We start from the raw sequence: 12,952 nt of genomic DNA, 5'->3' as shown, positions 1-12,952 counted from the left end.
AATTTATAATATGTATAAAATACGTATAATTTGTATATAATATGTATATAATATGTGTGTAATATGAAATGTATATTACACAGGATGTTTGACGCAAGCTGTTCGCCACATATTTCTAGTTTAATTACATCAGCATAAATAATAATAGAACACATGAGAAAAGTAGAATAATAGAAGAGAATTATATAAAAAAATACTTGTTGTGCGAGAAAATAACGTATAAAAAACTGTGCAGTATTTGGTAGCCTGTAATTTGATTAGAAATAGTTCGTGATTAGCAAGACGTCACACGCTTGAGAATAGTTTAGCGATATTATCGTAGAGAGAGGGGCAGACTTTAATGTACGAAGGCATTAAAGTCCGAAAGTAGTAGTAGTCCGAAGTGAAGAAAACATGTGATCGTGATATGTAATCTACTGAAGTTTGTTTGAAATGTACATGAAAACATTTTTTTTAATTGACAAATTTATCTTGTTTTTACATTTCACATATATATAAAGCTACGTCCGGTTTCGCGTCGCGATGTATTTGTGCTTTGGACGTTAGTTTGCCAGTGTCTTTAATTGTCAATTTTCCTTCCGTCTAATAACGGTCGACCACACACCAATGGTAAGTTTCTACGGGCCTTTTATGCGTTCTCGCGTTAAAAATTAATACTTTCTAAATTGTAATGGGGATTTATAATATTAATAATTTATCAATAAATGGTTTTCTCTGTCGTGATATTTTCCATGATTATATCAATCCGTACTTGTTCTTACTCGAACATTTGTCTCATTTTTATTCAAAATGCCACCGAATGGTTTAACATTCGACGTGGTTTCCGAGTTAAAGCTACGTTTCTCGAAGATTTTTCTCCGACGTTTCGTGAACATTTCAGTTCGTTTCTTCAAGGTGAGGATCGATATAAAATAGTTTCACAATTACTTGGAGGATACAAATCTTTGAAAGACGTGGTACCGGAAGCCACCTCAAATGTTTATCCATACCGCGAAAGTATAAAATTTTACACAGCATAATCTATACGACGAAAGTAATTCGGCGTCTATATTATACAGTCTATAAAGTCTGCTCTACTTATCTATCTTCCGAGAGTAATATGTCGTTATAGGCACATAATATATTACATACGAACATAGTGTTAAAGATTAAATGACGGACTTTGACACATAAAAATTATCGATTGTGATAAATTGGCCCATGATAAATTATTGTTACCCAATAGTTTTACTGCTTGTACCAGTAACAAAACTGCTATTTATTGCTGCTCAATTTAACACAGCCAATAATGGTTTTCTGTAAAGAGAAGAGATAATAACTGCAGCAAAAGTATGTGATCTTTTGAATAAGCGGAATTGTAGAATTAAAGTACTTGTGAGACGTATTGTACAAGAGGAAAGCAAAGAATGAAATGTAATATCATTAATCACAAGATCAAGGATAAATTCAATTGGCTTCAATGAAAACACGAATGTTGACTATATACTAAAGGATACTTTTTCCAATGATGATTTGAAATAAACTACTAATGATGAATAGTTGCAAAAAATGCAGCGTGAATGCGCCGATACTAAACTTCCGGGCAACTTCAATAATTGTACAGTGCAAGAACAAAGTGACTGGATGTATCACAATATAACGGATTTATATCAAAATGTGCCAGAAACTTTGCAAAATATGATCCCGGCTGCCACACGTCCACTCTATTTCAACCGATCACTGAATATGCTTTCTGAATGGATGGACATAGATAAATATCGTAGAGGACAAAAGTTTGTGCGCGAGCATTATTTCTCTATTATCATTGCCGCTTTATTCGGTGCTATGTATGGCTACATTTTAGAGGATGGTCTCAAACCATCATAGGAGGAAACAGTCATATACCATATTTAGCATTCAAAAGATATTTCTCTGAGATAATGTCTTTTTATTTACGAGTCTGACAATGAGACAGCAGCAAGAGCGATATTCCCATATATTCCCAAATGTTCAATAGAAATCGTAGGAATGACCCAAGAATATTCGAATATCTCGAAGCATTTTTAGAACGTCTTTCGAACATTTGTGCCGTATGGGATTAGTAAGGCAGAATTTTGAGAGTTAATAACAACTGACATTGACGTACTACGGTTTTTAAATATTTTTTGTCATATTTCGCGATTACTTGTACATGTGTACACTTTCTTGAGTCGATTTAAAACGTCCACAACATCACACTGTTCCCTTTATACGAGTTTCTCCTCTCTCCTTCTCTCATCCTTTGCGCCTTTAAAATAATTGTAATAAAATTAAATATATCTCACACTATCTATGTAAATAGCATCAAACACAGATATTAACCAACGATTGCTTATTACACGATTATTATACTATATAGTTTAAGAATTAATCCATTAATTTCCAGGTATCTGTATATCCTGAAACGGATGCTCGCTTGGGAAGGCTACGATTGGGAATCTTGGGTTAAAGGTACAAAGGCCTACATGGACATGCAAGTGTTCCGTAGAAAGCATTTAATAATAAGCACAAAGCTTTCCCGGCTGGATAACAAGCAATACCAGGCGGCATCGAAATTCGAGCAACCGTGATATCCGGAGTGAGAAGAAGCGGACTTTATAAGCGGTATAATATAGTCGCTAAATTACTTTCGCCGTGTGGATCATGCTGAATGAAATTTTATATTTTCGCGATGTGAAAAGACATTTGAGGTGGCTTCCGAATTGGCACCACGTCTTTCGAAGATTTGCATTCTCCAAGTAATTATAGAACTATTTCAGATCGATCCTCACCTTGAAGGAGTGAACTGAAATGTTCACGAAACATCGGAGAGAAGTCTTCGAAAAACGTGGCGCTAACTCGGAAGCCACGTCGAATGTTAGATCATTCCGTGTCATTATGAATAAAAATAAGGCAAATGTGCGAGAAATATCAGGTATGAATTGATAAAATCATGGAAAATATTACGACGGAGAACATCATTTATTAACAAGATATCAATACTACAATTTCTCATTACAATTCAGAAAATATTAATTTTTAACGCGAGAACGCATTAAAATTTCGTAACAACCTACCGTGGATGTCTGGTCGATCGTCGTTAGACAGAAGACAAACTGACTGACTGAAGGTAAATTGACTATGAAAAACACTGGCAATGAAAATAACGTACAAAACACAAATACGTCGCGACGCGAAATCGGACGCAGCTTTATATACATGTGAAGTGTAAAAACAAGATAAACTTCTCGATAAAAATGAATGTTTTTTATTTACATTTCAAACAAACTTCAGTAGATTGCATATCACGACCACATGTTTTCTTCACTTCGGACTATGTCCTTCGTACATTAAAGTCTGCCCCTTTCCCTACGATAATATCGCTAAACTATTCTCAAGCGTGTGACGTCTTACTAATCACGAACTATTTCTAATCAAATTGCAGGCTACCAAATACCGCACTGTTTTTTATACGTTATTTTCTCGCAAGTAGTTACAAGTATTTTTTTTATATAATCCTTTTCTCCTTTTCTCATGTGTTCTATTATTATTTATGCTGATGTAATTAAACTAGAAATATGTGACGAACGGCTTGCGTCAAACATCCTGTGTAATATATATTTTTTATTATATACATATTATATATATATTATATATATATTATATATTTTATACATATTATAAATTAATAGCAAAATCTGGTAATTGTCGTTTTGATTTCTCGTGTAGCTCCGCTAACTTCTTCGAGTCGATATTTAACGCTGCTTTAAGTGTTTTGCACACCCTTTTATTAATAAATGATCTCACACTTGAGAACTTCAACGCATGATGGAACAAAAATCTAAAATGATGAATAAATACTCATATTCGTGAATTAATATCGTATTACAAACAATATTAAACTGTTATAACATACAAAATATGTATTACTCACCTATAAGCAATGTAGGCGATCCACTCTCTATAATTGAGCGATGCATACAAGTTAGGCATGTTTAGATTTAATGTTTCCGTAAAAAGCAATATTATTGTCTTATAAGGGAAATACAGCGAGTAGTAATTTATAGATTCTACCATACATCTTGTTACATGCACGAATTCAGGTTGGATTTCCTTAAAATTAAGTATTGTCCAATGTTGAGTTAAATCCCATAAACGTTGTTTTATTTCCTTCAAGCTGCCATGGCAAAAATTGAACCTAACGGATTATATTTAACATATATACGTTCTCGATTAAAGATGCAAAAGATGTAAAGAATAATGTGAGCGATTGACACCAACGAGAGGCGTATTTTGATGGACTAACAATCGGTTGACAATATTCGCATATGATATTAATATTTTTATTTTCTAGAGTTGTATTTTATGTGAGCGGTGAACTTTATTATATCGTACTTATATAACGATCATATGATTTCTCATGTATAATTCTACAAAATATGTTATTGATATGTAACGAGCAGAAGGGTAAGCAATAAATTATTTTTAATTTTCGTATCTTAAGGAATTCGGCGTTCTCCGTCCGGATGTTAATAAAAATCGAAAACTACTACTTACTCATCTTCAATTCCGAGAAAATATCCGTAGCATTTCCACATATGGCAAAAGGCTTCTAAATCTTCATCGGTTATAGAATGCATTCCAATTTTCTGCGGATATAATACAGGCAACATTATGAAATTAGCCTGTGCAACGGCCATCGTCGCATTACTTAAGCCTTTCGGTTTGCGTGAGATGTTATCTGAAATTTTGTAAGGACGTTGTCCAGGCTTCTCGAACGGACATGTCAGAGCAAAATCTTTCAGAAGCATTTCGTATTCTGGACACCACGGTTGCTCGAATTTCGATGCAGCCTGATATTGCTTATTATCCAGCCGGGAAAGCTTTGTGTTTATTGTCAAATGCTTTCTACGGACAATTTGCATGTCCATGTATGCTTTCGTACCTTTAGTCCAAGGATCTCCATCGTACCAAGCGAGCATCCGTTTCATGGTATACAGATACCTTCAAATTAAAGGATTCATCCTTTAACTATGTAGTATAATAACCGTGTAATAAACAATCGTTAGTTAATATTTGTGTAACTGTTGATATTTACATAAATAGTGTGAGATATATTTACTTTTATGACAATTATTTTAAAGGCGCAAAGAGAGAAAAAGAGAAACGCGTATAAAAGTAACAGTATGATGTTGTGGATGTTTTATATCCATTCGAGAAAGTGTACGTTTGTGCAAGGAATCGTGAAATATGTTCAAAAATATTTAAAAACTGCAGTATGTTGATGTCATTTGTTACTAATTTTTAAAACTCTGCCTTACCAATCCCATACAGCACAAATGTTCAAGAGACGTTCTAGGGATGTCTTAGAGATATTTGAATATTCTTGGGGCGTTTCTATGATTTCTGTTGAACATTTGTACTGTATGGGAATATCGCTCTTGCTGCTATCTCATTGCCGGGCTCGTAAATAAAAAGACATTATTTCAGAGAAATACCTTTTGAATGCTAAATATGGTGTATGACTGTTTCCTCCTATGATAATTGGTTTGAGGCCATCCTCGAAAGTGTAGCCGTACATAGCACCAAATAAAGTGGCCATGGTAATCGAGAAATAATGCTCGCGCACAAACTTTTGTCCCCTACGATATTTATCTATTTCTACCCATTTGGGCAACTTTTCTTGAGACCGGTCGAAATCAATTAGGCGAACGGCAGCCAACATAGTTTTTTGCAAACTCTCTGGCACGTTTGGAAAGTATTTGATTAAATTCTGATATGCCCAGTCAAGTTGCTTCTGTATGGTCCAAATATCGAAATCAGCTGGTGTTGCAATATTATTGAGTATATTTTGTAGTTTTTCTAGAAGATATTCATCTTCATTGGAATTTTCTGAATGGTCGGCGGATTTGCTAAGAACATTCTTAATCATCTCCTTAGTATTCAACATGTTTTACAGAAAATTGTTCACTTCAACATTTTTTTGATTTTCCGATCGTTGATTTATCTTTGGGTTGAGAAAATGTAATCTGTTACGCAGCTGCGTTTTTTCTTGTGGTGATTATGCTGGGTCATGTGTCACACACTATCGTCACAGTTATGATTGTACTGTTTGCTTCATTGTTGCATAATTACTGCTATTTTTAATTTAATCTGTTTGTCTTAAATATTTTTCCTCGTTCATGCATAATTAAACGTTTCTTTCAACATAACGTAACATTTTGCCGATTCATAATCATTGCGTGTTTATAAATACCTATTACAAATAAAATAGAAGAGGTTTTAAATCTCTCGTTACGCGATATTTGTTTTTGTGTTAACTCACATGCGAGCCACCATGCTGGCTAGCATGTTAGCTAGCATGTTAACTGGAAAACTCGAAATCACTAGAAATTTGCTATTATGCGTGCTCTCATGCGTGTCAGCATGTTGCTTTTCGAAGATAAAGTATGTGGTCACACGATGTTTATTTCCTGTTAACTTTTAAAGTGCGAAGCGAGGACTTTGGGTCTCCCAAAATATTTGTTTATTTTTTTTCTAATAATTCCGTAAATAATTTTTTCCTAATATTCTTCTTTCATGATGTTCGATTTTTATTCTAAATTGAATATAAGTAGACTCCCGATAACTTTCTGTACAAGCGTGTTTCCCCTCCACACGAACGATACTAGGTCATTGATCTAGTGTCGTGTATATTCCCACCATATCGGCGCGTAAAACGAAATCAGCCTGTAGCGTATAATCATAAAATTATACTAATGCACAACAAGAGAAAATCTGAAAAAATCTGAAAAGTGGTGGTATTCGTTAACTAGCCAATTCCAAGGATTTTCCGCTCCTATAGCCTCACTAGGTCTATTTTGTAACAAAAATTTCACTAACTTAGAATGTTGTTACGTAGCTTTTTTGCTATACATTATTATATCTGCGCAACGACCAACAACGACGTAACAAAAACGTCATTCAGAGTTACAGAATAAGAGTTCTGAGGCGGGAAGTTACCAAGATTCTGCTATACATATTCATTCATAGCATATTTTGGTTAATTATTTTATAAAAAAAGATAAGTTTTTCGCTTGGGGGAGGGGCAAGGTACTCCACGTAGATTACACTTTACCTCTTATTATTACCTTTTCGTAGATTACACTTTTGGTTTTTCTCTTAAAATTAAAAATGGCAAATTACAACAAATACTTACCTCAAAAAGAGTTGGAAGAGTATTTGGATGCTATGATTGATAGTGAGGATGATCCATGTGATTCGAAAACAGATATAGATGATGATGATCCGAATTTCGTACCTTCTAAGGATGACTGCAGTGAAATCTCGGAAATAGAAGATGAAATGGAAGAAATGGATGAACAAGCTGATGATATATCTTTCTAATACTGATGTTAGCGATCAAGTGAGGGAAGGAAACGCGGTCGCTGCTATTTATGCCTCAGAAATAAAAACAAAATATCTAAGGTGAAATCTGGTACATGTGCTAATTATGTTTGTAACGAACACAGAATCGAGGAAAAGCGTATCGTACGTCTATATCACGTGAATTTTAACAAGAATGATGACTGAATTCTAATAATAATGAAACTGATGAATAATAATGAAATAAATAATGAAACCTAATAACCTAATAACCTAATTTAATAGTGCTTATAAATAATAAAACCTAATAACCTAATTTAACGTTGAATGAAGTCAAACTGAATTATTATTTCGTTATGAAATCTATATAAATCTAAACAAATAAAAAAGAAAATATTTTTTATTATTCTTAGTACACAGATATCATAAGTTGATGATAAAATATGCCAAAGAAACCAATTACCATTTGATTACTTCATATAGAACATCACATGATAAATATAAAACATAATATTTAAAGATCGAAATTGTTAGTGTTACCATAAAATTGTTAATGTTATCATAAAATTATATGAATTACGATATATATTAGAAACTCATTGAACTCATTGAACTTTTGTACTCATTTAATACATAATAATGTGTCATGATTTATTAGAAAATTCTAGTAAATGCTTTCTTGATTTCTCTCGTAACTCTGCTAGTTTATCCGGTCCATAACTTGATGCTGTTTCAAGTATATGATGCGTTAATCGATTCACAATTGATCTTATGATCGAGAATTTTAACGCATGGTGAAACAAAAAGCTGAAAACCAAATAAATGCCAGTTATAAAATATGCAGAACAAAATTGCTCTTTCTTTTATTTGCATAAGTTAAATAAATATCCGTGTCAGAGAATTAATGTCGCGTTATTAATTTAATTCGTGCTATGACGTATAAAATATATATTACTCACTTGTAAAAGTTATAAATGATCCAATCTTTGTAACTGAGCGATGCATACAAATTAGGCATGTTTACATTTAATGCTTTTGTAAAGAATAATATCATTGTCTTATCAGACGTCCAAATTAAAGGATAATAATTTATAGATTCAGCAATACATCTCATTATGTGTATCCATTGGGATGCGATGTCCGTAAAATTAACCGTTACCCAATATTGACTAAAATCTCTCGCACGCTGTTTAATTTGTTCCAAACTACCATTACAAAAGTTGTATCTGGAAAATTATATTTAACCTAAAATATTTTATTTATATAAGAATGCAAAAATATATATAAAATCACATTAGCTTTTTTATCTCCTAGAACGGAACAGATTCTTTCCTGGCATAAAAACATGAAGGAAGATTTCTGTAATTTTTCTATATTTAGTCACAAAAATGATTTATTTGGAAAATTGTCGGAATAAATTTTGATTATCGAGTCATAGACAACTCAATATCAGTCGGTAGTGAAACTATTACATACTCGTACTACTACTTACTCGTCTTCCATTCCGAGTAAATATCCGTAACACTTCCACATATGACAATAAGCCTCTAGATCGTCGTCGGTTATATCCTGTATTCCGATATTTTGCGAATATATTATGATCAAAGTTATTATGCCACCTTGTACATTGAACATCGTCCCATTATTTACAAAATCTGTTGTGACCGAGGAGGCATTCAACGTTTTATAAGGACGTTGTCCCAGCTTTTTAAATGGACACTCCGTTGCGAAGGTTTTCAGAAACGTTTCGCGTTCTAAAGACAACGGATCCGCAATCTTGGCTTCGACGGCGAATTGTTCGTTACTCAACTTGGACATCTTTGTGTTTATGTGCGCATGTTTCTGACGTGTCATTTTCAAATCCTTGTAAGCTTTAGTTTCTTTTACCCAAGGTTCTCCAGTGAGCCAGCTCAATATTCGTGTTAGAGTGCTGAGATACCTTCAGATTTATGTTTTTACTATTAAATTATGTGTTTTTCAATGACTAACTAATGCTGTTTATATCTCTTTATATTTTATGTAAATATGTGTCAGGTTTTATTATAATTATGTAACATACATAAAAAGAGAAAGGACAAGGGAGAGAGAAGAAAGATTTTTGCAACAGGAATATGTCATATTTCACATGGAAATGTGATGCAACTAAAAAAAGTTTCATTTTTGAATTTAACAGAATAACAGAGACGCGTATTTTGGTAGTGTTTTTTTAATTGTATGTGTATGTGTGTATGTATATGTCAGATTTATAAATTAAAAGACTATATCTTAAGAAAATACCTTTTAAATGCTAAATACGGCGTGTGACTCTTTTTCGATATGATAACTGGTTTTAGAACATCGTCGAAGGTATTGATGTACACGGTGCTTGCTAGTAAACTGATAGTAATCGAACCATAATTATCGTGTACAAACTTTTGTCCTCTGCGATATTTGTCCATGTCCATCCATTCAGGTAACGTTTCCTGTGATCGATTAATGTCAAGTGGGCGAATGAAAGCCGGGATTATATGCTGCAAAGATTCTGGCGTGTTTTGAAATAATTCCGTGATATTGCGATACATCCAGTCATGTCGTTCTTGCACGTTCCAAGTATCGAAACCATTCGGAAATTCAGTACTGGCGAGTATGTCCTGCATTTTCTTTAAATATTCATGATTAGTGGTGTTTCTCAAATTATTGAAATCTCTAGAAGTATCTTTAAAAGTATGACTAATATCCATGTTTTCATTCAAATCAATTGGATTCATCTTTGACCTCGTGATAAATTATCACACTTCTTTTATCGCACTCTTCTCGTATAATATTTACCACAATCACTGTGATTATGATTCCGTTTGTTTAAGAGATTATATACTATTGTTGTAGTTATTGTCTCACTTTATCATTAAATTATGATCATTAATATTTCTTTCCAAAAAAATTTTTCTTTCGGATGATTTATTTATATTCCCCTGAAAATCTATAAACATAAGTAGTGATTTAAAAAAAAAACATTGCGATGAAATTATAATTGCCAAGAGATATATTTGAATATTATGTATAACAACAGATAACTTCTGGAAAACAGCGGAAACGAACTTGATAAACGGCATAATAAATGCTGACTTATTCCTTTCGTAATTTAAGTCATACTAATTAATGTCTCATCATAATTAAAAGTGAGGGAAACTGTGTAAGAAAGATTAAATGCGGATTGATAGAATCATAAAAATTATCACGATGGAAAATATTCTACATTAACTGAATCCTCATATTATGATTCCTCTTTGCAATTCAAAAAATATTAATTTAGAGCGTGACAATATATTAGAAGTTCATACGTACCATGGACAACGTGCGGCTACTCGTTGTTATTCAGAAGAACTTATTGGACTGAATCCTCAATTATCCGCGTCGAAACTTATATAACTTATATAAATTCCGCATGACGTAATTAACGCGATACAGAGTTTGAGGACGAAGTCCATTCAGAAGTAAAAAAATCTATCTCGATATCTGTTCGTGTGTTTCATAACGTTTTCCTATAATCTATTGTCAATAATAATAATAACAAAATATAAAGTTAAGAAAAGCACGCTAAGTATATAAAAACTTCCAAATATAGTATGAATAATATTTTTATAAAAAAATAGCTTAAAAAACTTCACGTATAAAATGTTATGATAATGAAATAATAATAATAATAAGACAAATTGTAAATGCAAACCGCAAATTTTTTTTATTAAAACGTTTGTATTATTTTTCTGCAAATTATATTAATTTAATAGAAAAGATTTTGATGAGAAATGGTGGTAACTCATTTATACTTCTAATATAATAACTAGTGTCAAAGGAGTTTTTTCTGATGCGCAGATTGCCCAACACAATTATGTTAAACAACGGAATAAGGCAGTAACTGCGATAATAGTACATGATTTCTTGAACAAACGGAATCGTAATTACAATAATTATAGCAAGTATCGCACGAGAGGAATGCAGTGACAAAAGTGTGATGTCGCAAGATCAAAGAAATTTTGCTTCTACATTAAGTCCATTTAGTTCTACATTAAATTTCTACATCAAGTCCATTTAGTTCTACATTAAATTTTCAAAGATCTTCCATCGTGCTCTTTTGATGCTACATATGGGAAATTATTTCCGTTTTTTCCATTTGAAGACTTAATATAAAAGTATAAATAAATAATCAATTACTTTTCTCCTTCCGCTTTTTGATATGTACTAGTTAGGTTGCGGATATTTGCCATTCTAAAAAGTAGGTCACGATTCATCACGATCACAGGTTTGAGAAACATGCTTCGTACTAACTTTTCTTTCACTTCGCTCGTACCGATTTCGACTACTACATCTATGCAAATTACTGCTAAAAATAAAATGTTATCGCAGTTCGCTTTATTTATACATCTAACTTCGCGTTACAATAATAATGTTTCGCATTACTCGTTAGTTTCGTTAGTTTCGTTGTATGGGACTATATTGGAATATATCAATACCTAATAGATTAAATTATATCAGGCTCTATATAAACAATCGCGGAAAACATAGAAAGGCCAATAAGAAACAAACGCAGTTATTGATGCGAATACATTTATTAAATTTGCATAGGAGGCGTTTTATCTCTTCCAAGCTGCCACGGCAAAAATGATACCTAACGGATTATATTTAACACTAGATTTACCAGACCAGTCATTTTGACTCGTCGTGCAATTTCAATTCAAAATTCCTACTTGCATGTAACATTTGCTTTCCGAAATGATGTTATGACTTTTGTAGCTATAAGTAGAGAATACATTTTATGAACTTAATGTTACTTTATATATATTCGTAACAAATATATTTTTTGTTATTGACACTTATACCAGTACCAGTCAAAATGACTGGTGCAACCAATGACATGGTTTCTATGAAAAAATTCTGTGATGAAATGACATTGGAGCAGCTATAACAATTGATGGATACTGCAATTTTTATAAAGATATTATAAAGATATTAGAAATATTATTTCGGGAGAATCATGAGACCGATGTAGTACATATAGCGGCCCATGCGTCTTTTGTTCGTTCCGTTATCGGCATTGAGCCGATTATGGCGATTACGGCGATTATGCGCAGTATTTATTTAGGATACAATCTTGTTTCGAGCTTCGTTCAACACATACGAAATAAAATCTTAATCTAAACGATCTCCAAGCGTAATCATTCACCTTTATCTCCACAGTGACACAGATAAGAAACATTTATGTGGATATTGAAATATTCAAAAATAGTTTCTTCAGTAAGAAGCCTAAATACTAAGAGAATTATTTAGTTTCAACTTATTTTTATAGCGATCGTCAGGCCCTGAAAATGGCAAAACGAATAAAAGTTTCTACATATTTGAAAAATGCAACCAGCATACCTCTGGAATGTTCAGATGTAGAAAGTGATGAATTATATGATAACGACGGCGAATTTTTGGAGAGACAAACTGTTCAACAAGGCAGTGACGATAACAGTACTATTATCGAGAGTAGTGCTGAGGAATTCCCGATAAAGACAATATAGATTAGTCAAGCGACAGTGATTGCGAAAATATTCCAAAGAAACGTACGAGA

The 12,952-nt window shown here is 32.8% G+C and overlaps 2 protein-coding genes and 1 long non-coding RNA gene across 4 annotated transcripts; 1 reads left to right on the top strand and 2 right to left on the bottom strand.

Annotated features, from left to right (window-relative positions):
- Positions 1 to 6: 6 nt before the first annotated feature.
- Positions 7 to 3,109, top strand: LOC106746643. The gene is made up of 4 exons (XR_001374609.1): positions 7 to 609; positions 2,405 to 2,622; positions 2,778 to 2,932; positions 3,024 to 3,109. It is a non-coding gene; the product is annotated as an uncharacterized LOC106746643 (long non-coding RNA).
- Positions 3,110 to 3,908: 799 nt separating this feature from the next.
- Positions 3,909 to 4,770, bottom strand: LOC106746642. Its single transcript, XM_014623438.1, has 2 exons — positions 4,555 to 4,770; positions 3,909 to 4,195 (listed from the first exon to the last, which is right to left on the bottom strand). Exons 1-2 carry the CDS (start codon positions 4,695 to 4,697, stop codon positions 3,928 to 3,930), a joined length of 411 nt encoding a protein of 136 aa, XP_014478924.1. The 5' UTR covers positions 4,698 to 4,770; the 3' UTR covers positions 3,909 to 3,927.
- Positions 4,771 to 7,966: 3,196 nt separating this feature from the next.
- On the bottom strand, positions 7,967 to 10,750 carry LOC106746620. Of its 2 annotated transcripts, none has more exons than XM_014623389.1 (5): positions 10,687 to 10,750; positions 9,640 to 10,321; positions 8,855 to 9,301; positions 8,322 to 8,588; positions 7,967 to 8,169 (listed from the first exon to the last, which is right to left on the bottom strand). In XM_014623389.1, the coding sequence occupies exons 2-5, from the start codon at positions 10,107 to 10,109 to the stop codon at positions 8,007 to 8,009; spliced, it is 1,347 nt and encodes a 448-aa protein (XP_014478875.1). In that variant the 5' UTR covers positions 10,110 to 10,321; positions 10,687 to 10,750; the 3' UTR covers positions 7,967 to 8,006. The 2 variants fall into 2 exon arrangements, with proteins under 2 accessions (XP_014478875.1, XP_014478876.1); XM_014623390.1 differs by having other exon boundaries at positions 9,640 to 10,001; positions 10,687 to 10,731.
- Positions 10,751 to 12,952: the final 2,202 nt, after the last annotated feature.

This window comes from Dinoponera quadriceps, unplaced genomic scaffold (genome assembly GCF_001313825.1).
Source record: "Dinoponera quadriceps isolate SergipeBrazil2010 unplaced genomic scaffold, ASM131382v1 scaffold2076, whole genome shotgun sequence".
In the NCBI taxonomy this organism is placed as follows: domain Eukaryota; kingdom Metazoa; phylum Arthropoda; class Insecta; order Hymenoptera; family Formicidae; genus Dinoponera; species Dinoponera quadriceps.
Note: the sequence above shows the minus strand (reverse complement) of the source record. Positions and strands in the feature narration are given on the sequence as shown.